This window comes from Glossina fuscipes, unplaced genomic scaffold (assembly GCF_014805625.2).
Source record: "Glossina fuscipes isolate IAEA_lab_2018 unplaced genomic scaffold, Yale_Gfus_2 1, whole genome shotgun sequence".
NCBI classification, from domain to species: Eukaryota; Metazoa; Arthropoda; class Insecta; order Diptera; family Glossinidae; genus Glossina; species Glossina fuscipes.
This window is the reverse complement of record NW_023998415.1, coordinates 46714697-46736958: the sequence shown is the minus strand read 5'-3', so window position 1 is coordinate 46736958 and position 22262 is coordinate 46714697. Positions and strand designations below refer to the sequence as shown.

At 34.2% G+C, this 22262-nt stretch overlaps 1 protein-coding gene across 8 annotated transcripts in view; it reads left to right on the top strand.

Moving 5' to 3' along the window:
• Positions 1-22262, top strand: part of LOC119632721 (supervillin) — a 297800-nt gene that overhangs the window by 238894 nt on the left and 36644 nt on the right. For all 8 annotated transcript variants that reach the window (XM_038025795.1, XM_038025798.1, XM_038025797.1 and 5 more), the window contains 2 exons: positions 6689-7043; positions 7121-7276. In XM_038025795.1, coding sequence (XP_037881723.1) covers positions 6689-7043; positions 7121-7276 — 511 coding nt within the window. The remainder of the gene's footprint in view (positions 1-6688; positions 7044-7120; positions 7277-22262) is intronic.

Below are 22262 nucleotides of genomic sequence, written 5' to 3'. Positions count from 1 at the left end.
GAAGACAAATCAGGCAGACGGACAGACAAAATGATCGTAACAAGAAATGAGTCAGATCAGTTAGAGTTAAGTCGTTCTGGGTGTTGCAAACATTCGAATAAACTTAATATACCTTGTGATGTAGGGTATAAAAATTGCGCAAAATGCTAAGGCGACCAAGTTGAAGGTTTTCGCTTTTGTGCAATGTATTATATATGCATCTATATATGTATATTTTTTTAAAATTAAAAAATTAATTTACAAAATTAATTGCAATTAATTAAATTATAAATGAAATATATTTTTATATCTTTAGTAGTAGTAGCTGTGCTAGCAATTTGTAGAGAATAGATTTTAAGCTTCAAAGAAGAGCTTAATGCACACGAAATTCACCGCCGCGCCTGCAGCTGCTGCTAAGGTACATTATCCTTCGTGAGCATAGCAAAGAATTTCAAATGCATAAGTCAAATACATATAGTAATTGGACAATCTGTCGTTTTACTGTTGTGCTCTTTACACACACATATATAAAAAAACCCTGTAAGGGAGAGAGAAAGCAAAGTAATGCCCCACTGTAGATAAAAACTTTAACAATTTTTATCCCTCAGAAACTTTTATTGTATAGCCAGAGGAGATCATTTACTCATCCCGGAGGCGAAGTGCATTAAACTTTCTTTGTTCGCGCTCCCTTCTTAAGAGAATGCAAAGCAAAATTTGCAAAATTGCAAACCAAAAAAAATTCTCCCTCTCAACTCTGTCTCTATAACTTTAAGGAAAATATCTATCATTTTCAAAGTATCTAATAAATGATAAACCAAGTGGTGGTCCAATAAATGAGTCCGGGTCAGGTGTACAGTCTTAATATGCTTATTAGTCCTTGCACTTGCATATCTCATTGAAAGGAGAAAATTTTTTCTTGAAAAAGGTATTTGTTGAGAAAAATCGGCAACATGGCGATATCGTGTGGAAACAATATATATATTGATTTGGCAGCGATCATATAATTATCAATCTATTTTCACACTTCTTCAACTTTGCGATACAGCATCGATCCAAACAAGTGGTATTGACCGAGTGCCTTGTCTGGTGAGTACGCTCAGCGTGCCAGAATTTCCCATTCAAGTTGCAATAGTGTGTAGTTGACAACTCGCGCCCAAATGGCATTTTCAGTCAGTTCATATGGTAGCACTTTCCCCCACTTTTGAATCCTTGCTATCGCCTCTAAACATATAGAAACAGTTGATTCATTAACTGGTAAGCTGTTGGCAAGTTTTGGGCGATTTTCGTTCAACAAGTCATGCAATTCATGGTCGTTGCACCTCTTTTTGTCCTCGAGGCCTTTCTTTGTCATTCGCATTCACAAAATCGCCGTTTTTAAGCCATTGAAACCGAAACCGAAACCGGCAATGGCGATACGACGGAGCAGCATCATCATAAACTACTGAACGTGTTTGATGGGCTTCAGCAGCACTTTTCATCAAATTGAACAACAAAAATAACGAAGGTTGAAAAGGCTTGCGGAAGAGCAATTACAAAATCGTCGAATTTAACCGCTATATATATATATATATACCGGTAGCAGTTCACCTAATGAGGTAGCAGTAAAACTAATGGAAATTCCTAATACATACATGTACGAAATGAAATTGTTGCACAAGACCTCGTATTATTATTGCTTTGAGTGGAACGATTAAAATAAAAGTAGTACAGTGGCATTAAAGAGCATTCAGTTGCTCCTAACCGACTAACACTCACAAATTTTGATAATAAGTTTGAATCGGTCTGTACAGTTTTATGAAATGAAAAATTTGATGAAACACCGGAGGAAACTGTGGCAAGCATCACGACATAACCTCAAAAGAAGCGAATGCAAATGGGATGGCGTTGTGAGAAGACTTTAGGATTGCAAATTTATCCGCAAAATAAGCAACAACAATAACAACAACAACAATAACAACAACAATGTCTATCTATGGATATTGCATAATTATTATTGTTCATTACAAAAACGCATACTATTGTAACATAAATTGTTAACAAATGCATTTCGTGCTTCGGTGATTTTCTCATTTTTTCTTTTTTTTTCCATTTTTTTTTTTGTTTTTTATTCAATTTTTTTCAATTGTCTATTTCTTGCTTTTCTTTTCTATTTTTTTTTTCCTCTGTACAAGTGTTAACAGTTTTTCATTACAAATCTGTTGAAAGCGCTACTGAAATGTGAAAATTATATGCAACATCAGTGTATGTGAATGTGATGTAGGTGTGAGCACATGTGAAAAGTGAAATGTATCGTATATGGTGTAACATATATATGCAAGTGTGAATAGTAGTCAATTGCATCAATATCTATATAATTAAGTGTTTTGTTTTTTTTTTTTTTTACGGGGGCGAGAAAAATATAAAATAGAAAATTTCTACAATAATAACTTGGACTAAAAGCGAGGAATAGGAATAGAAAGCAATGCGTAAAAAATTATCGAACAAACCAAGCTCAGGCAACCGGTCGGCAATCTATGCTTAGTAGCAGTACCTTCTCTTGCTAATGCTTGACGTTTAAAGCTACTGATAATTTGTCTTCCGGAAACTAATTGAATTCATGGGCGAGAAAGTAAATAATCCAAATAGCTATTAAGGCAGTACAACAACAAAGAAAAAATAAAAAAATTAAAAAAATTTAAAGTCAGAAGAACGAAGAAGAAGAGAGAGAAAAACATTTACAGCAATTGGTCAGGAAAACGGGGCCTAGCGCAGTGTGTAGGTCCGCCAAGTGCAGAAAAGGCCATCTAGAGAGAGAGAGAGAGAGAGAGTTTGCAAATTATCGTAAAAGGCGCATCACTTTGAAAGACTTTTATTAAGTCACTAAATTAATTTCCATCTTTTCGTTTTTCCATTTCATTCAAAAAGTTTTCACCTATGATAAGTACTTTTGAAGTACATAAGGATAATCTTTAATCACATTTTCCATTTCGTGAGTAACATATGTTCAGTGGGCAGTAAATCCTCTAAAAGGGGACATATCTCGATGTCCTCCAAAGCGTTGACATACTGGTCACGTAAATTTCAGAATATATCAGATTTTATTTCGAATGACTCAAGCGTTTCCTTGCATGACTGGATAATAACAATTGCTTCATGACTTTAAAATAATCCCAACGAACAGACTTAAGTCCTGTTTCGAGCGCATAAACAATCAATTGTCGGATTGATAGGAAGGCATTCATCAAATGTTTGGGTTTGCATCAAAATAAAGTGAAACTTTTAATGGGTAACTGTATTAGGCGATGCTGTATAGGGTATCCAACGGTCGGCCTTGTCCGACTATAATGTTCTTGTTTTCTCATTGTCGAACTGCAAAAAAAAAAAAACAGTTCGTACATCTTAAGAAATTCGTTTGATTCTGCCTACCTAATTAATGGCTGGTGGGCAAATAAAGTTTCTTCTCTCTGTTGAAGTGCTGCTATGGAAAACGGCTTAAGAAAGAAACAAAAAAAAAAAAAAAAATGAATAAATTCTTGTCATTTTCATCTCGCTTTCAGATTTTTTTTCTTTTTGGGATTTTTTCCCGCAATAAACAGATAATAAGCAATAAAATGGCGTAAGGATAAGGTAAACGTAGTCCTACGGCCCGGTCGAGTTCAATAAAACGCGATTCCCTCTGTCGCAAATTCAATGGGAAAATTAGCTGCCGTAATAATTGTCTAAATAAAAAACTGTATATACAAAATTGAACACCTAGCCCCGGTTATCATGAACTCTATGAAAACGTATGAATTCATGCGATTATCATTAATAATAGATAGATAATCCATTACATTTATTTAGATAGAAAATGTCGTGACTCTCATCGTACTATTTTATAATTGATGTCGACACAAATTTTTAATCAAAAAAAAAAAATTTATTCAAAATATCCGGTTTTAACTAACCAACACTGATTGACTATTATTCACTTTACATCTAAAATGCACATATAAACCAGAAAGAAACATGATTTAATGAGACGACAAAAAAAAAAAAAAAAAAAAAAAATTGTTCACGCTGACCACTGTCTGTGATATTGCAGCCGGTTGGCATGCTTGCCTAATATTAATAAGAGAAGGAAAAATAATAGAAAAAAATTTACTCAAACAATCCAAAACGAATCGTGAATACCCTTCCTCTCAATCTAAGCTTCTTTCCAGCGAAATCTGCTCATTAGAATACAAATTGAAAATTTCCAAAATCCTTTAATTAAAATTTCATCATCATAGGTTAAGAGAGTTTCTTTATTTCTTCTTCTTCTTCTTCTTCTTCTTCTTCTTCTTGTTTCATCCATATTCGAGCATTCACTCAACGAATTGTGGAATTTCAACGTTTTCAATAGTTAAGTGTGAAGATATGTTAAGCCGTTGCTTTTGGCATTGCCTTGAAGACCATGCCCTCGCAGCCTTGTATCCATTATTGAAATTATTTAATTTTTCTCATTCTTTTCCTTCAGTTCTCATTTATCCATTCCTTTCACGGAATTTTAGACCGATCAGCGAGGGATGAGCCATCAAATTGTAAATCGATCGACACTTAGCATGTCTGTCTGTCTGTCTGTCTGTCTGTCCATCTTCCCATTTGCGTAATGTCTGTTGTAAACATTCTCCTGGCCGCTAAATTGAAGTTATCGCCTTGATATTTGGCAGAAACATTCGCTCAAATCGGTCGAAAGACACGCCCACAGCACCACGTAAACTCAGAGTACTTCTGTTTTTTAATAGGTATAAAAAATTGCTTTTTTACTCATTACTCACAAACTAGAGCAAATAAATGTACAAAAATTCGAACACATATTCCATAGGCGATGCTGTAGCATCTGTGTACAAAAATGCAAAAAACTTGACCACGCCTCCCACCTATTGTATTGTATAAAAATTTTGCAATTTTTTTAATACCTTTATAACGCGCAAAAACAAACTTCAAAACAAACTTCAGAAGAGCTTAAGGTAGGCCCATACTTTATTATACAGATCGAGGCAGGGTACCGCTTCTGAGCGTGTCTGTCCATCCGTCTGTCATCTTTTCTCAAGTTCAACTCATAAGTCGCAAGTATTAGAAGCAGTTCGGGTCAGACCAACTTTTTTTTACCGCCTTCCATTTAAACACCCTATTTTGAAAACTATATTAAGCGAAGTGGTGTAGGGTATTTGATGGTCGCTCGCGGTCCGGTTTTCTTCTTTTTTTTTTTTTTTTTTGTCAAGAATATAAAAATTTTAACTGTTTGTAAAAATTACGTAATAATTGGTACAAGGGTGTATTAAATCTGCGCGGATGTAGGCAACACTCAGAAGACCCACTTTGGGATAGAGCCACCATTTACTTCACCTATCGGTTCAGAATGACACTCTTTGAATGGATTTCAGCCTGCCCGTCCATCTGTCCGTTTTGTTTTCTTGTATTCAACGACCGCAATTTTTGACATTTTTTGATAAAATTCAGTCCACTGAAGAATTTTAGCCCAAGGACGAGCGCAATTAAAAATGAGCTGAATCAGACCACTTTTCACATAAACCGAACATTTGAAAGGTTTTTGCAATTTTTTATATATCTCGAGAAAAATCAGTAGAAACTTATATTTTGGCCCACAGAAGAATAGGCGTAAAAATTTCGATCTGGTAGCCTATTTTTTTGAATCCTTTTCACAACACGGTTCAATTTTTAGGATTTTATAGCGAAAGATTATTTAGACACGTGTTTTATGAAATATATCTGTTGCGGTATGTTTGAAGCACGTAGATCCGTTTTTTAAAACATTTCTTATATAAAAGTCGCACACAAGGCTCCTACGAAAAGTAAGCGTTTAGATGATAACGAGTTATGGCTTTTACTATTCTGTGACGAAAAAACGCAAAGTGCCGTGTTGGTCGAAACGGTGTAAAGTATTCGATGCTCGTCCTCGTGCCTGACTGTACAACTTTTATTTGTTTTCGTTATGACCTAGTTCTCGTCCTATCGTAGCTTAGGCCTATGCTCGCATAATATGTAAAATGTAATTACAGTTATACGTTACTTTATAAGTTACAACTTCCACTTTGATCCGCTTTGATGAACTGCGTATGTGGTATGGATTCGCCTTCAATTTCCGCCTTCTGCTTCATATCTAATATCTATGCGATTTTCAAAAATCTTCGATTTCTAGATGGAATGGGACATTTTACTTGTCAATAGCTGTCTCATATTTTCAATCCGCATCACCTGTGTTATACGAAGAGTTGTTAGCATTGAATTTCATTTGCAAAGGCTTACCAGCCTAAAGAGAGCGGGGCATGTAGATTGGGAGAAGGGAAAATCAACTTGGGATTTTTAAAGTGTGTGCCATGCATTGCTCGCGCTATTTGATACATACGACTCTCAATACTTTCAAGCGTAACGATATATTGAAAATATCAGACTACTTTAATCTGGCGACTATAAAATAAAACTTGTTTCTAGATTAGGTGTAAATGTACGATGCGAGCGCACATAAAAACCATTAATTTGTTTGTTAGTTAATTTAAGAAAGCTCATAATTTATATAAATGATAATGAATACTTGCACGCATGTCTGTGTTACTAAAAAAATAATTTATGAATTTTCGGATAACTGTTCAATTTGAATTTTAAATTAAAAAAAGAAGAAGAAATCAACGCATTTTCATTATTATATATATAATATATATTTTCTTTTCTTTTTCATTTTTTACAGTAGTTTGATAGCTAAGAGCAAAAGTCATTCGGCCATAGTACCGCCACCAGGTGCCATAGCTATAGGCATTGGCCCACAGTTACCTCCCTTAGCAGGTGGTTTCGTGAAACTACGTCATGTTGTAAATTCTGGCGATATTATTGAGCAAAAATCACAACAACAACAACAACAACAACAACAACAACAACAAGATACTATTGATAACGTTTCTAAAAACTTCGAACATCTAACAGGTAAACGCAATTTCGAAGTGAATTACGAAAAGGAAGACGGAGAAGAAGAAGAAAAAATTTTAAAAAATCCCACAGCATTACCCGCATTTTTACAAGGAGACCTTAGACGTTCTAAAACACAAGTAAGTAAGAATTACGTTAACACGATTTGCGGTGTGTATATATGTATATATATAAATATCTTTCGTTTCTGTTGAAGGTCATGGGTCCCGATCAGCGTGCTTTGAATATAACTAAGACAAGTTCTATAGCCGATCGATTAGCAGCTTTGCAGAAAAGCGGCGAAGATGATTGGAAGAAACGCATCTCGAAACGTGATGATATCGATGAAATACGACGAGAGAACTTAGTTAACGTAAGTCTCGTGCGCATTTATTAATTAATTCATTGAATTCCACTTGTTTTCTACTCATTTTCCATTTAGTTTTCTCAATCGTATCAAATTACAATTAAATGCCTATACGTCTCTGGCCATTTGTGTTATATATATATATATATATCTATGTATATATATCTATGTATATATATATATATGCATAAGTGTAATTGTTTTTCATTATTTGCATCCAAATGACTTGTGTATTATTTCTATTGCCTTTTGTTACGTAATTCTTTACAAGTCTTACAGTCTTATTGTCTTATATACAAGACTACTTACTACATACATATTTTGCATTGCATTTAAATATAAGTAATTGTTTTTCTCACACCAAGTGTAAAGGTGCGATATGCGAAATTTTCTATAGTTTTTCTTTTCGTTTGCGGTGCGTGCGGTAACTTAATCCAATTTATTTTATGTCTAGTTTATGTTAAACGCGTTCTCTTTCAAACTCAATTAACTGCAATTTCCTTAAAAGCATTACATTTCTAAAGTCTTTTTAACAAGCAACGTATAATTGAAAGCCAAGTTTTTCGGCACAGATTAAATCATAAAAAAATGGCGATCCCCTTAAAGCGAATGTTAATAACATATGTGGCGGGAAAAGAGCGCGTTTAAGCTAATTCTCATTTTTTACCTCCATATATCGGAAATAATGTAAAAATCCAGAAATACATTCAAATAATCTTCCATTCATAGATTCCATAGTGATCGCATAGATCCCAGTTGTGATCAACTAACTGGCTGAACTTATTCGATTTGTTCCATTTTTTTTTTTCTTTGCTTTTTTTCATCATTTTCATTTGACTGCAAAGCATTTTTTGATTGGCCGCAACCGGTGCGAAGCAAGAAACAAAAAAAAAAAAAAAGTGGAAGAACGAACTGAGCGGAGCCCTTTTGACTTCTCGCTTTGCTATTTACCGGTTCGTTCGACTTAACTAGAAATGATCATACAAAGATAGATTACTTCTCAATAGGGATTAATCTATGGATGACGATCTGTTCGGAGGATAAGCAAGATAAGATGCGGACTGATCCCCCGATTGGGCAAATTTTTCTTGGAAGAATTTGCAAATTACATGAGATATCTTGATGACGATAGCGAGTTGTCCTCTGATTTTTCTTCCATAATACTTTTTCTTATAGATTTCATCAGAAGACCTATTATTACATTTTTATTTATATTATTACTAGCTTCGTAATGTTTTCCAATACGCCGATTGCTTCGTTCCCTTTGTGTGCCTTTACTTGTACGAAATACTTTCCAGTCGGTATCAGTGCCAGATAGTTAGAAAGTTATTGGAATCAAACAAATTTTCATCTGCTTTTTTTCTTCTTTTCACTCCTGGACAAGTTCCCTTTTTTCTTTTCGATTTCATAGGCGTATGGAACCTTGCGATTTTCTCAAAGATATACATTATTGGTATCAAAACACACACACACACACACACCCACCGCGAGCTGTATAATAATTAATGAACAAATGCATAAAAGTGAGGATACTTCACGGTCGTTGCACGACTGTTCAGTTTGATTCTTTTGGCTAGAAGGGAAAGAGGTTTCCCATTTCTTTGTCGCATTCACCGAAGGTTTTAATTACATTTCTATTTCTGCGCATAAATGAAAAAATATTCCATACTGTATTACTTCCGTCCTCTTCCCTTTATTTTGAAATTGTCGTCTTTCGTCTTCTTCTTGATTTTCAATTTTTTCGATCTATCTCACTCTATATATGCAATTTACTCTATGGATGGATTCGTTTGCCGGTACTCGACGATCAAGTATATTAAAAAACATTACGAAGCTAGAGTAAATTTAATATCAACATCATATATAAAATGAAGCATGTTATTTGGCATTTGGTCGACAACGAACCTATGCAAAAAAGAACTAATAGAGTCTTTAATATTCATTGCTTGAAATATTATTTCAAGTGGCTGCTTTCATTACATAATTAGTTTTAAGTCCGTATTGAAGAAAATCTTTGAAATGTAACACAACACCTCATTTGTGGTATGTTGCAAATAATTTGTAATTTTGCTTAAATGCAGATAATTCAAAGTTTAGTTATCTCTCATAAATATTGCATTTACATACAGAGGTGTATAAAAGGAATTAAGAAATTTATAGCATTTATTAAAATGTAAATACGTTTTTTGTTTGTAACACTTTTAGATAGCTTTTGCTATAAAATATCTTTTTTCTTGAATTGTAATAATAAAATTTCTATTGCCTACCTTCCGGCTGTTGCTTTAAATTAAATACTACTTGTATACTGACGTTATCGATGCAATAGTTTTGTGTAGATTTTTATATCCACCACTAGATGCTAATCCGTCATGTCATATCGTTTAACACCTGCCCTGTAGATTGTTTAATAAATAATATATAAATTATTTATGATGATGATTGTGAGTTCTGCAACAAACATAACAAATTTTTTATATACGGCGGGTTAATATAACACAGAATTACATAGTTACGACACCACACAATTTGAGTTAAGTTAGATTACATTAAATTTATGCGGATGTAAAGATTGATTTGCTTTTTATACTCGCCATCAAAGGATGTGGGGTATATTCATTTTGTCAAAACGTTTGCAACGCCTAGAAGGAGCCATTAGAGACCCCAGAAAATAAATATATTCTTGATCAGCATCAAATTCTGAATCGATTTAGGCCTGGTCATCTGTCTGTCTGCGGTAACGCAGCAACCAGTTTCATATTTGAGTCAAAGATTGAAAGTTCTTGCATGCAGATTGGTATTGAAATTGAGGTAAATCGGTCAAGGCCTACAATACAATACAACCTGAAGCCACTTTTGCTTCGAAAAATAAAGAAATCTATAGGAAAATGGGAAAAATGGCCCACGCCCACTATTCAATATTATAGCATATTAACTATTATCCGTTTGCATCACCCAGAAAGAAGCTTCAGAGAACATATAAACTTTACGTATTGTCGATATTAAATCGCTCTAGAAACTATTTGTCAGCCCGCCTGCCCAACTGGCGTGTGAAATGTGCTCATGATCGCAAAAATATAGATATCTGCTTCAAATTTAGCAAAAACGTTGAAAGTCGTTGAACGCAGATTGATTTTGAAAATGGGCCAAATGCCTTAAGTGAATTCCGGCTTTCTGGGCCCACAAACGAATAGATACGCGATTAAAAAAATTGAGAAAAAAATTTAGCCACGCCCATTCTGTGTCTTTTGTCTTTTCTCCCCTGATCAGTATAAAAGATTAGATAGGTCACAAGTGAATATAATTGTCGTGTTTCTTAAATTTGTCTATCAACATTTTTTCAATAGTAAGCTTTTGTAGATAGCCCTAAATATGAGTGATTGCAACGGATTGATTGACACATTATCTATACATTTGCCCGATAAGATATACTTGCAATTCAAAAGTTAAACAAACAGGCAACTTGTGCAATGTGGAGTATCTAAGATTCGTGCTAAAGTGAGTTTATTATTCTTGCTTGCTTCCTTTTCAATTGATGTCATTTATTGTTACTTTGTTGCTATGAAACTGTTTTATTTGGCATTGAAAAAAATTTCACTTATTTTATTTATTTATTTTTTTTTTTCTTTCATTCTTAAATGCTTGCAATCGTTTTATTGATTTGTTGTTTGTTTATGAAGCATAAATAAAAATTATTGGACAATACAACGCACGAGAATATTAATTATAAAAATATCCATAAGCAAGCTTGCGCTCTAGAAAGGCTAGCATTATTTACTTACTGCAATAATCAGGTGAAATAGAAAGAGAAATTACTTTTCTGCTTGCTACGATCAGGCCAACGCTTAATAAGAAGGCGGAAATTTTAATAGGATATCAAAATCATATGTTTTATCACCAATATTTTTTAATTTAATTAATACTGAAAATCCCTCGTAAGAAGTTTGCTGAACTGAATGTATTGTCTGTCCAGCATCTATGTAATCTCCCGCCCGAAACTCTCGAACAAATATTAAACGATTTAAAAAAGAGAAAATAAAATGCAAGCGGCTTAAATGTTTTAAGCTTCGTTTCATTACACGCTACACTATGAGTGGCAGAAAATGCGTCAAGTTTGTGCGGAAGCTTTTAATTGCTTGAAAATAAATATATAGTATGTACATATGTCCCAAATGTGTTCCGGGTATCATTTCACAAAATAGTTCCGATGAAGCGGACAAGTAACAAATTTCTGAGCTAACTCAACTAACTGCAGTGATGATGAAAATGGTATATGTTTCGAAACACTTTGACTTATGCGTGCACGTATTTCAAATGTTTGCTTGGAATGCATATTCCAATCGTTCCAAGTTCTTTGCTCGCTAGGTAGCATTCGTAGCGCGGTTCTTCCTTTTCGCTAAGAGTCAATGAAATTCAACAAAAGAACGGAAAGGAAGTTTCGAAACACAATCCAAAACAGTCCAACGAAAAGCATTCTTCAGCTTCGGCATCCTACAACAATAATACTTGATCGCGGAGATTATCTTATTAAGCATATATCTGGGTATTAGAAATTAAATTACTCTTGAAAAATATTAGAATTTAGCAATACAGAGTCCATTCTCGCGGTGTATGTTTACTTTAAAGGGATCTCCAGCTTAAGCCGTAACTTGGCGCAGATGGCATTGTGAAAAAAGAATATTATAATAGTAAGCATTTAAATTAATTTGTCGAATTTTTATTTTAGAAAATCTTTTCCCAAAATTCAAATGAAAACTGTAAAGGTTGCCGCATGGCTCGGTCTGGGAAAATGCTTTCAAATTATTGAAATGCCATCCATATATATGCATATATATATATATATATATATATATATTTCCTTTTATCACAATGAATCTTTTATTAGCACCAAAACCAAACTCATCTCCCTATTTTCCCTCTCGTCTCTTTTCTCGAAGGTATTACGCGGCCATGTGCTGCCTTTCTGGGCATTTGTCGAATGATAAAAACAAATTTATACGTTTACGGTCGAAATCGTAATTAATGTTAAAATTTTCATTGAACACTTTTTTTAATTGCTTGGCAGAAGCACAAACTTCTTTCGAATCTCTCTCGGCCGTGCAACCGTGTGACTGCCATCTTAGTGAAGCTATAGTAAACGTATTGTTGCTCAACATTTGTCTAAACATATCGCTTAACGCTTGAGAGAACTTGGAATTCGCCAGGAAAGCGGTTAATTCCAAGTAGGTGTTAATACGCGTAGTATTTCGGTTCGCAAGGGGAAGATTTCTTTCAAATAATCAATATTTTCCCTCATATTGGATAAGTTACGACAAGGTACGACAAAAGGTTCTCTTTCTCTCAAACAAATGTACAATGGCTTCTATCCTTCAGGCAATTTTAGGAAGTGTGTGGCTTTTCTATGTGGGTCAAGCTTATTTTTGACGAAATCGTATACACGATATCGTAGATAATTAAAAACTATTTCTAATAATTCCTGGTATTTTTTTGACAATATATATATATATATATATATATAAAAACTTCATATAAATTTGTTGGACGTTGTCTCGTTTAAATTAATCCCTGCGATATCGCACGGAATGTCAAACTCGAAACTAGAAAAATTGAACTGTGCAGTTAGAGTTAAGTCTATAGTTAACTTTTAACTAACGATTAAGGCGGAACACAGAATTGAAGTTTATTCTATCAATCAACCGAAAGACTGCATTTTTCTGCGTTTTCCGAACCAAAGGGGCGAAAAATGAATCGGATGGTTAGGCGATTATTCTATTTTTATACTCATTACCGAAGGTTGTGGGATATATTCATTTTGTCAAAACGTTTGCAACGCATGCAAGAAGAAAGCATCGGAAACCCCAAAATGTTTATATATATATTCCTAATCAGCATAAAATTGTAAATCAATCGATGCTTAGCATGTCCGTCTGTCCGTCTGTCGGTCTGTGTAATGTCTGGCATAAGGATTCTCCTGGTCGCTATCGATTTCAAATTTGGCAGGAACAAGTGGAAGTTCAATTGAAGGACACGCCCGCAACACCACGCAAACTGAGAACACCTCTGTTTTTCAAATGCAATGAAAAGTTGTTTCTTTACTCATTACTCACAAAGCATGGCAGATAAATGCACAAAAATTTAAACGCATATTCTATGGGCATATTCTAATGGAAATAATTGACCACGCCTACCTAATATTATAATGTATAAAAATTCAATTATTTTTTCAATACTCGCAGAAACAAGCTTCAAAAACGTCATAAGGTATACAAATTCTTGGCCAGTTTCAAATATGGAATGCACCTAGCAATGTCCGCCTGGTTGTCTGTCCATCTGTCCATCTGTTTGCAACGTTGCAGAATTTTTAATAAGGATTCTCCCGTTAACGTTAACGAAAATGAAGATATCGCCTACAAATTTGCAGAAGAATTTGTTAATGACCTAAACTTTTCAAAGGACACGGCTACGGCGTCCGCATGCCAACACGACAAAAACTTTTATTTTGAGAATAAAAGAAATCAGCTGCGTCGACTCCATATTATAGAGCATGAAAACTTTGCTCTTTTACTTCTTTTGTCTCTTTTAGGATAACGGTGATGGATGTAAAAGATTCGGTCTCGGCCGAATTTAATTTTCTTATTTGTTAATTCTCTTTCGGTTCTCCTCATTTTTTTCATTCTATCCCCTATTCTTTTTTTTCGGTTTCTTTTTCATCCTCGCAACTTTTATGTCTGTTCTCTTACCTGTATTCTGTTCCCGCTTTTTCTGATTAGATGATGAGGGATTTTCGAAAAACTACTAAATCATTCGCGACTTTCTCGCTGACACTTGAGGCTTAAATAGTGCGAAAGAAGTGAAACTAATAGCATTTAGTAAAGAAAGTGGAATAGAAGCAAATAAAGCGCACCGCTAAAGGTGAAGACTTAATTGGTACGAGCTGATGCGGTGCAAATGGGCAATAAAAACATTAGATCAAGTTAGTTCCGCCATCATCGCTTAAAGCTAACAGTTCGCAACTTTGAAATATGTGAACGAAAAAAAATCGCAAGATCAACTAAATTTTATTTTTTTTTATTTTTTTTTTATTTTTTTTTTTATAAAGAACGGTTTCTTGTGTGTTTTGTTTATTACGCCATTAAAAAATTAAATTTGCCGCCTTGAATAAATGCGTAGAAAAATTTCTTCGCAATCATTGTAAAGCGGATTTAAATAAGCCGCTAGAGAGTTTAGTATAAGAGAGTTATTAAAAAGTTTTAATCTGCGATTATTTTGATTTATTTTTGATTTTTCATTTAAAGTACGAAATTATTATGAAAACTTGTCACTTTAAGTGAAACGAATCGAAAATGAACTTTTTTAATATCTTCAGTGTAACTTGCAGCCGCTTATTCTGGCATTGCCGTTAATCACTGGCTGCTTGTGACTTGTGTCAGACTTTTTGCTCACTTGTATTAAATTTTGATGTTCCGAAGGCGCGTGCAAAACAAATCCTTCAGTATAGATATTGGCCTCGAAATAAGGCGGTTGGAGAACCCCGCAAAAAATTCAAACGGAAATGTTCCGACTTTTTATTGCACTGTCGGCGTTTACCCTCGATCGACTCGTCCCATTACCAATATCAACCTGCGTACACTAAGCCGATATCTTCATTTTTACGACAAGAAAATAGTTTATCACATGCACCAAACAGACGGACAGACAGACGGATAGAAAGATATGCTTCGTTTTATGCATTCCCTGAGGGTGGCAAAGATTCTTTAAAAAATCAAGACGAAAAAGAGAATGATCTCATCGTGCGTGGTGAAGGCCTCAGGTCTCAGAAAAGAATGAATTTTGTCAAATTTCACTCATACCATTACCGTATCACTAACCTGAAAATATAACTTATAGTTATTGAAACTGAATCAATGAAAACAAATAATTGTTATCGACACATTTCTACACATACAGACACACACACACACACACACACACACATGCATATGTATATATACTAATACGCTCCTTTTTCATCTAAAAAGAAGTAGGCAAAGAAGTTTTTTGATTTTCAAAGGCTTGTAAGTCCTTTATAGTATAACAAGGTCTTGGGAAAATCAAAAACTCCTTAAAAAGTTGATTTTGCAGTTGGAACGGAACGGATCGGATCATTCTTTTCTGGGCTAACAAACATTCTTTCACGAAATGTTTTGCAATTTGTTAGGATTTTTTTTTATAAATTTTCGCATACACGTATGCGTCCTTGTTGTTGGGATTCCAGGAAGCTCTCTCCTACTTTTTTTTTTTACTTCTTTTCTCCTTTTCAAGTTCTTGATCCGGTGCACAAGCGGTCATAGACTTGTTATTAAGCCACAAAATCAATTTGATGTTTTGACAGAGTCTGAAAAAAAATTCTCCGATTAAAGGTTGAGTGAAGCTTTACTTTGCATGCGATAGATAATCCAGTCATGGAGTCAGTCATTTTTTTGAAGATCACATGCGCTCGATGATTAAATAAAAAAGAATGCGATTGTTTTTCCGATTCCTAGGAATCCTTTACTATTTAATGCAACTTATCTTCAATGACAGTCTGACAGAGAGAGAGAGAGAGAGAGAGAGCCTTTTTTGTGTAGAGCGAGTGTGAGTGTGAGTGATATATGTTAGGGAATCAATGCGAAACACTTTCTTTCATCTCCGATTGATGAAATGCTTCGAATAAAATTTTAATGAAATGGTTTTAATTAGCTTAGGGTATCCAAGAGTCGAGTCTCGCGTACTCGTGACCTCGGCTGTCTGTAAGTTGTTGAAAACAAAAAGAAACATAATTAGTTTTGTAGTCAGGTTTGTTGGCGCACAGTCCGTGTTAACCGAGTGTTAAGTGCTAAATAACTGCCTTTTAACTACGGTGTTCATGACTATTGTGACAAAATTTGTTTCGCTTTTTCTGTTTTGTTCTTTGTTTTGTTCATTGTAAACTGAGCAGAAAATTCGCTTTTAAATGCCCTTTATTAGCCGTTTAGATTTACCATAATTTACTATAGTAAAATTTTACTCGTTTTATGCTTCTTTGGGTTTAATGAGTGGGTTTTCTTTGAAAAGTTTTTTCTTCTTTTTCTTTTTTCTTTTTTTTGAATTGAGGTCATTTTATGGTTATTGTTCGCTGAGGTGTTAAACGTTTCTTTAGCGATTGCAATTATTTAGAAATTAATTGCAATGTTTGCTTGCTTTCTTCGACAAGTAGGGAGATGAAGTTTAAATGAGTTTGTGATGACCTAATAATGTTTGAGCCGGTAAATAAACTACAACGACTTATAGCCGGAGCTCTGCAATAGCAAACTTAATGTTTATTTAAAGCAAAGCAAACTAATTATACACTAAGTACACTCGTTGGGTGATGCAGTACATGTTAAGTTTATGCGTATACATGTAGTACCTAAAAGGGCTACAAATAAATTTCTGAAACGATTTAAGCTTATCGGTCCGCCTCATATATCATTTTCATCTTCGGCGATCATAAATTTTTCAGATATTTGTGCAAAATGTTATCTATTGACTAGTTTTATCTCCCATTGAAAATAGATTGGAACGAACCCAACCATTTTTACGATCACTTTAAAAATATCTTTTTATGAAAAAAAAAAAAAAAAAAACCGCGATACGCAAATCCGTAAATATTCGTACTTTGGCAAACGAAATTGATCGGATGAGCTGATTTAATTTGAGCCTCCTGTCACGTAACCGCCTAAGGCAAACAAATTAATTTTTAATAAATCCTGAAGAAAATTGATCCATAAAACTAAAGAGTTCGTAAAGAGTTCCCATGAACAAACCGTAAGTCTTTATGGGACAAAAAGATCGAAATTGATCGGCAAGAGGAATTTGGCATAAAAATTAACTGTAGCCAATCCGGACCATGTCGGTCTATTTTTTGGATATCATGCCGTAAATGAGCCTTTCCATCAAGACGTAAAGCCAATTGTCGCTCTTAACTTTATGAGAACAATAGTTGAAGAATAATAAAATCGTTAAGAAGAAAGGTTTTTTGGATCCACTCCACAAGTATGCCTTTGCATGGAAAGAAGGCATAATTTTTCACATTTCATCTGGCAAATGAGTGAAGGATCTCAAGCTAACAAAACTCTCCTCAAGCAAGAGCTTCTTTACGTAGTCGATGACAGGCTTTATATATCATTTCCTGCGACATAGACAATTTCAGCAAGTAAGGGACATACGATTAGGGATTTAACGCTCATCGAAATGTACATTTTGTATATCGATACGTATATATATATATATATGTATATAGCTTATGAGCTCTTTAAAGTGTATCGTTCAATGTTATGTTGTTCAAGGAAAAACGCAATTAGTACGCCTTCTTCTCGTGTAGTGGCAATGCATGAAAATATTTTCCCATAATTTATTTTTCAATGAACTAATGACTTTTTAACTGATCAACCAATTTTATTTGCAAAAAGTTCAAACTTCTCCCACTAACATATTTATCATAATTAATGGAACTATTACTGCTAGGAATATTTTTAACGATTCTTGGCTGAGTCTAAGCAAGGAAATCTTACTAAGCTCAGCATTATATTTAAAAGAAGGAAAAGACAAAAAAAAAAAAAAAATTGTCATTTAATTGAGTTCAGCTATAAAAAAAAAAAAAACAAAAAAAAATGTATCATTTTGTATCCATCACCTCAGGATGAGAGTATAGTCGTTTTTTCAAAACGTTTGCAATATCCAGTAGGGATTGCAAACAGTATACAAATTCTGAATCGTTTCAAGCATGTCTCTCTGTCCGTCTGTCCGTCTGTCCGCCTGTATGATGTCTGTGATAAACATTCCCCTGGTCGCAAAAATGCAGGCGTTAGCTACAAATATGTCAGGCACACGGCAAGTTCTTGCATGGATGCAAATGAACCAAAGCATCCGTCATCTCGTTTGGCAAAAATAAAAAATTTTAAAAATTATTTTGCTCGTTACATTATAAACAGCAACAATGAACAATTTGCATATTCTATTGAATCTTATATGAAGGTGATGGAGAAGATGGAGATGGAAGTAAGTTCGGCCATAATCGAATATAATTTTACATACTTGTGAAGTTTTCTCTTTTACATTTACATACCGCGTATAAACCGCGTCTCTAATGCCCGCCCTGGCCGTAAAGTTTATCAATCAACGATGTATGTATGCATGCATGTAAGAGAATGTATAGGTTAATCAATTTTTTTTTTTTGCACATGACACTCAATAATTCATCACGATTACCATGCATATCGTCAGTTAAGTTTGCACGCACGATATATGTGACATCCGGAAGGACTTACGGTAAATTCGCTTATTATTTATTATACCAATCGATTTAGAATTACTTTCTCGATTAATTTAAAAGCCCGTCTGCCCATTCGTCTAATGGCTGCTTGTCAAATTTTTCAATTAAATCTGCAGTCGCTATTTGGGTCACTGACATCCTCTGGCCCAAGAATGAACTCTTATTATGAGCCATACAAAATGAATCGATTCGAATCACCAAATTCCAAAATTGTAAATTAATAGTCAATCGTCAACCTCTCTCTCTCTCTCTCTCTCTCTCTCTCTCTCTCTCTCTGTCTCTTTCTCTCTCACCAAGTAACCGTTTGTATAAAAAGTAACCCTTTATATCACAAAAATGTCGATCTTTTTACGAAAATCGATCCTTTGCCGTTATTTGATACAAGAGCCAATTATAGCAGATGTGGTCTATAAGGCCTCGCATGAAAACTCTGAGCCATAGAAAAAGGGAATAAAACACAAATAAATGTCAATTCTATACATAAGGACTTCTTCCATAAAGATAATGAATACCTTTCCATGCAAAAACATAATTTACTTATGACGAATTGTATTAAGCGCAGTCGTGTAGGGTATTTAATGGGTGGCCTATAATATTTTTAACTGTTTTAAACTCACAATTTGTTTCTGCTTACATGAGGGCATACTAACATTGAAATGCTGCCTAAAATACATTAACAAGAAGTATAGATCACAGATCCGAAACTCCATATACTCTTAGTCAGAACAATTCTCTGTACAAGTTTTGGACATTGGACGGTTCTCATTTGTATTTCGAATTCTCATTACAGCTAGAACCTAACACATAAGTTATTTTGCTGATAATCGGAGAATAGAAGTGTAAATATGGGTGGACTTAATCCACGATTTCCCTAAATAAAAGCAGTTATTATTTATCAATATCTTATAAATTCGACTGTGTATGAATGAAGAAGAAGAAGAAGAAGAAGAAATTCGATATAAATATTTTTATTTAATATAAACAATTTTTATTAATTATGTATAAATCAAACGGAATAATGAAAATCCCATATATTTACGAACACGAACGTATGTTGTCGGGTTAGACTAACTGACATAGCACATTATGCATCCGTTCCGCCAAATCAAGCCGATTAACAAGAAACCCATTCTAAGCGCCACAGTTACGATCACCTAACCAACTCTCGATTCTTCCGCCCTTCACGATAATGCACCTACGTAGACTGTATTTGCTGTTTCGACTTAATATTCTTTTCCAACCGACTTATTCGTCTAACTTAATTCTTCCTGCACTTTGGTCCTGCCGGTTGAAGATCGATGTAAGATAACCAAGAAAAGGACTTTATTAGATGAAAGTAAACAAGGAAACGAAAGCAAACAACCACGCCTTATAAAGTAGGAAAAGTGAAATTTATATGGCTACCAGTTAGAGTATTGCCAGGCTAAAAAAAACATAAGCATTCGTTTGAATAAGTTCATATGATATAATTGAAAGACTTTGTTTATTATCTTTTGATAAAAGCTTTATGTTTGTGCTCGCGTAACCGTAGCGTAGAAAACGAAGTAAATCACAAACGTAAAATAAAAATGTTTCTTTCCGATAAATGTTTTGAAATTGTCGAAAGCGAATCAATTTACCTCCTTTGAATAATGGATGGATTTTTTCATCGACCCTACAATTCATATCTGAAGACACTGCAATGAAGGGAAACTCAGAAGTTATACAGAACTTGAGCGCGAACTGTAAACGTTGTCTTTACCAACACACTCCGCACTCACATTTGTTTTAGGGAAGTTAAATGTCGATCAGAAAGGATGGAAATTGTGACATGACCGAAGTTATCAACATGTTGTAGACCAACTTTCGGAAACGACTTGCAAGACATGCGCGTATTTATGTATGTATGTATGTATGTATGTATCTCTCTTTCTCTCTCTCTCTCTCTCCCTGTGTGTGTGTGTGTGTGTGTGTGTGTGTGTTTGTATGTATGTCTGTCTGCCTACCTGTTTGCATGTGATCTTCCCACGCGGCTCTCTTTTTCGAGAAACTGGAGGTGGAGTACTTTGAAAATAGAAAGTTCATTTCCTTTCACGTTTGCAGTCAATGTAATCAAGCTGCGTGTATATCATTTTAGCCTCGTTGAGCCGTTGGCATATTCCAAATTTCCATTTTTGCCTAATACACGGCACTAGATATTTAAGATACATCCCTGTCCGTACAGCGAAAATGCATGCAAACGACAATTCGAGAAAGTATGCGTAGACACAATCGCTGTCTGACTTTCTTGCCCATTGTCTCGACCATTAAACCTATCGGGATAATATTCTTGCAAAGACGTAGAAAAAATTAATGAAAACATGATTTGTTACCAAAAGGGAATAATTCAATGAGGTCGTAAGATTACAAACACTCGCCATATGAGAAATGCGATTTTTTTTTTTTCAGATTTCCCTTTGGTATATTTGTTCAGTGATGCGTACATTAGTTTGACCGCAACTTTGCGATATCAAGGCAGTGTGTTGGAATGCAAACGGCTGGATCACATTTTTCTTGTTAATCCCTAAAGTCATGACTAATGAAAGATTTTTCCATCTAATCGAAGATAAATTGTTTCTCGTTTAACGTAAAATAAATGTGAACGCATTTAATCGCCTGACTGCCTGACTGCCTGACTGCCTGCCTGCCTGTTTGCCTGCCTCAATATTATTCGAAATGATTCATTTCTTTTTATTTATTTATTTATTTATGTTAATTTTTTTTTTTTTTTTTTGCTTTATTTTTTGTATTAACAACAACAATAAAAAATAGTAGTCTGCCAGTCAGTCACTCACTTATGTGCGTTTATATGTGTGAATTAATTGTACAATAAAATGATGAAAGTTTTGCTTACCGATTTTATTTTTGTTTATTTTTTTTTTTTATTTTTGTTTCAATTTAATTCTTTTGCACACTATTTGCGGTAGTTAATGATATTAACTGTTCATGCTATTGAAGCATATTGTTGTATTGGTATTGTGTTGTTGGTTTACAAAATCACTTATGACTTTGTTTTAGCGTACAATGCCAACCATTGAACGTGATGCGTTGGCTTTGAAAGTGACCCTGACTATAATTATGGCTTATACCGACGAATAACGAACGGGGAGGAAAGGTTGACTTAATATATATACTATACTAGAACGTAATTGTGTGTGTGTGTGTGAATTAACAAGACTTTGAAATTCTTTATTTTTTCTTCTTCTTATTATTATTCTTATTCTTATTATTATTATTATTATTGTTTTTGTTGCTGTTGTTGCTTTTTTATGTGTATTCTTAGAGTAGATTGTATATCAAATTTACACAATCATTTACAACAACGACAACGTCATTGAAGTTGCATATCAACGATAAACAATGTTGCAAAAGAATGAAAAATTCTGAAAAAGGAAAGAAACGTCTCAACTGAAATTGCAACAACAAGATCATAGAGAAGACTGATCTCACTTAGAAAGGCACGATTTTATAAGCTAAGAATGTTGCTTGCTGCTGCATCCATTCAGTTGATTTTTTCTTTCCTTTTTCAGAATTTTTCATTCTTTTGCAACATTGTTTATCGTTGATATGCAACTTCAATGACGTTGTCGTTGTTGTAAATGATTGTGTAAATTTGATATACAATCTACTCTAAGAATACACATAAAAAAGCAACAACAGCAACAA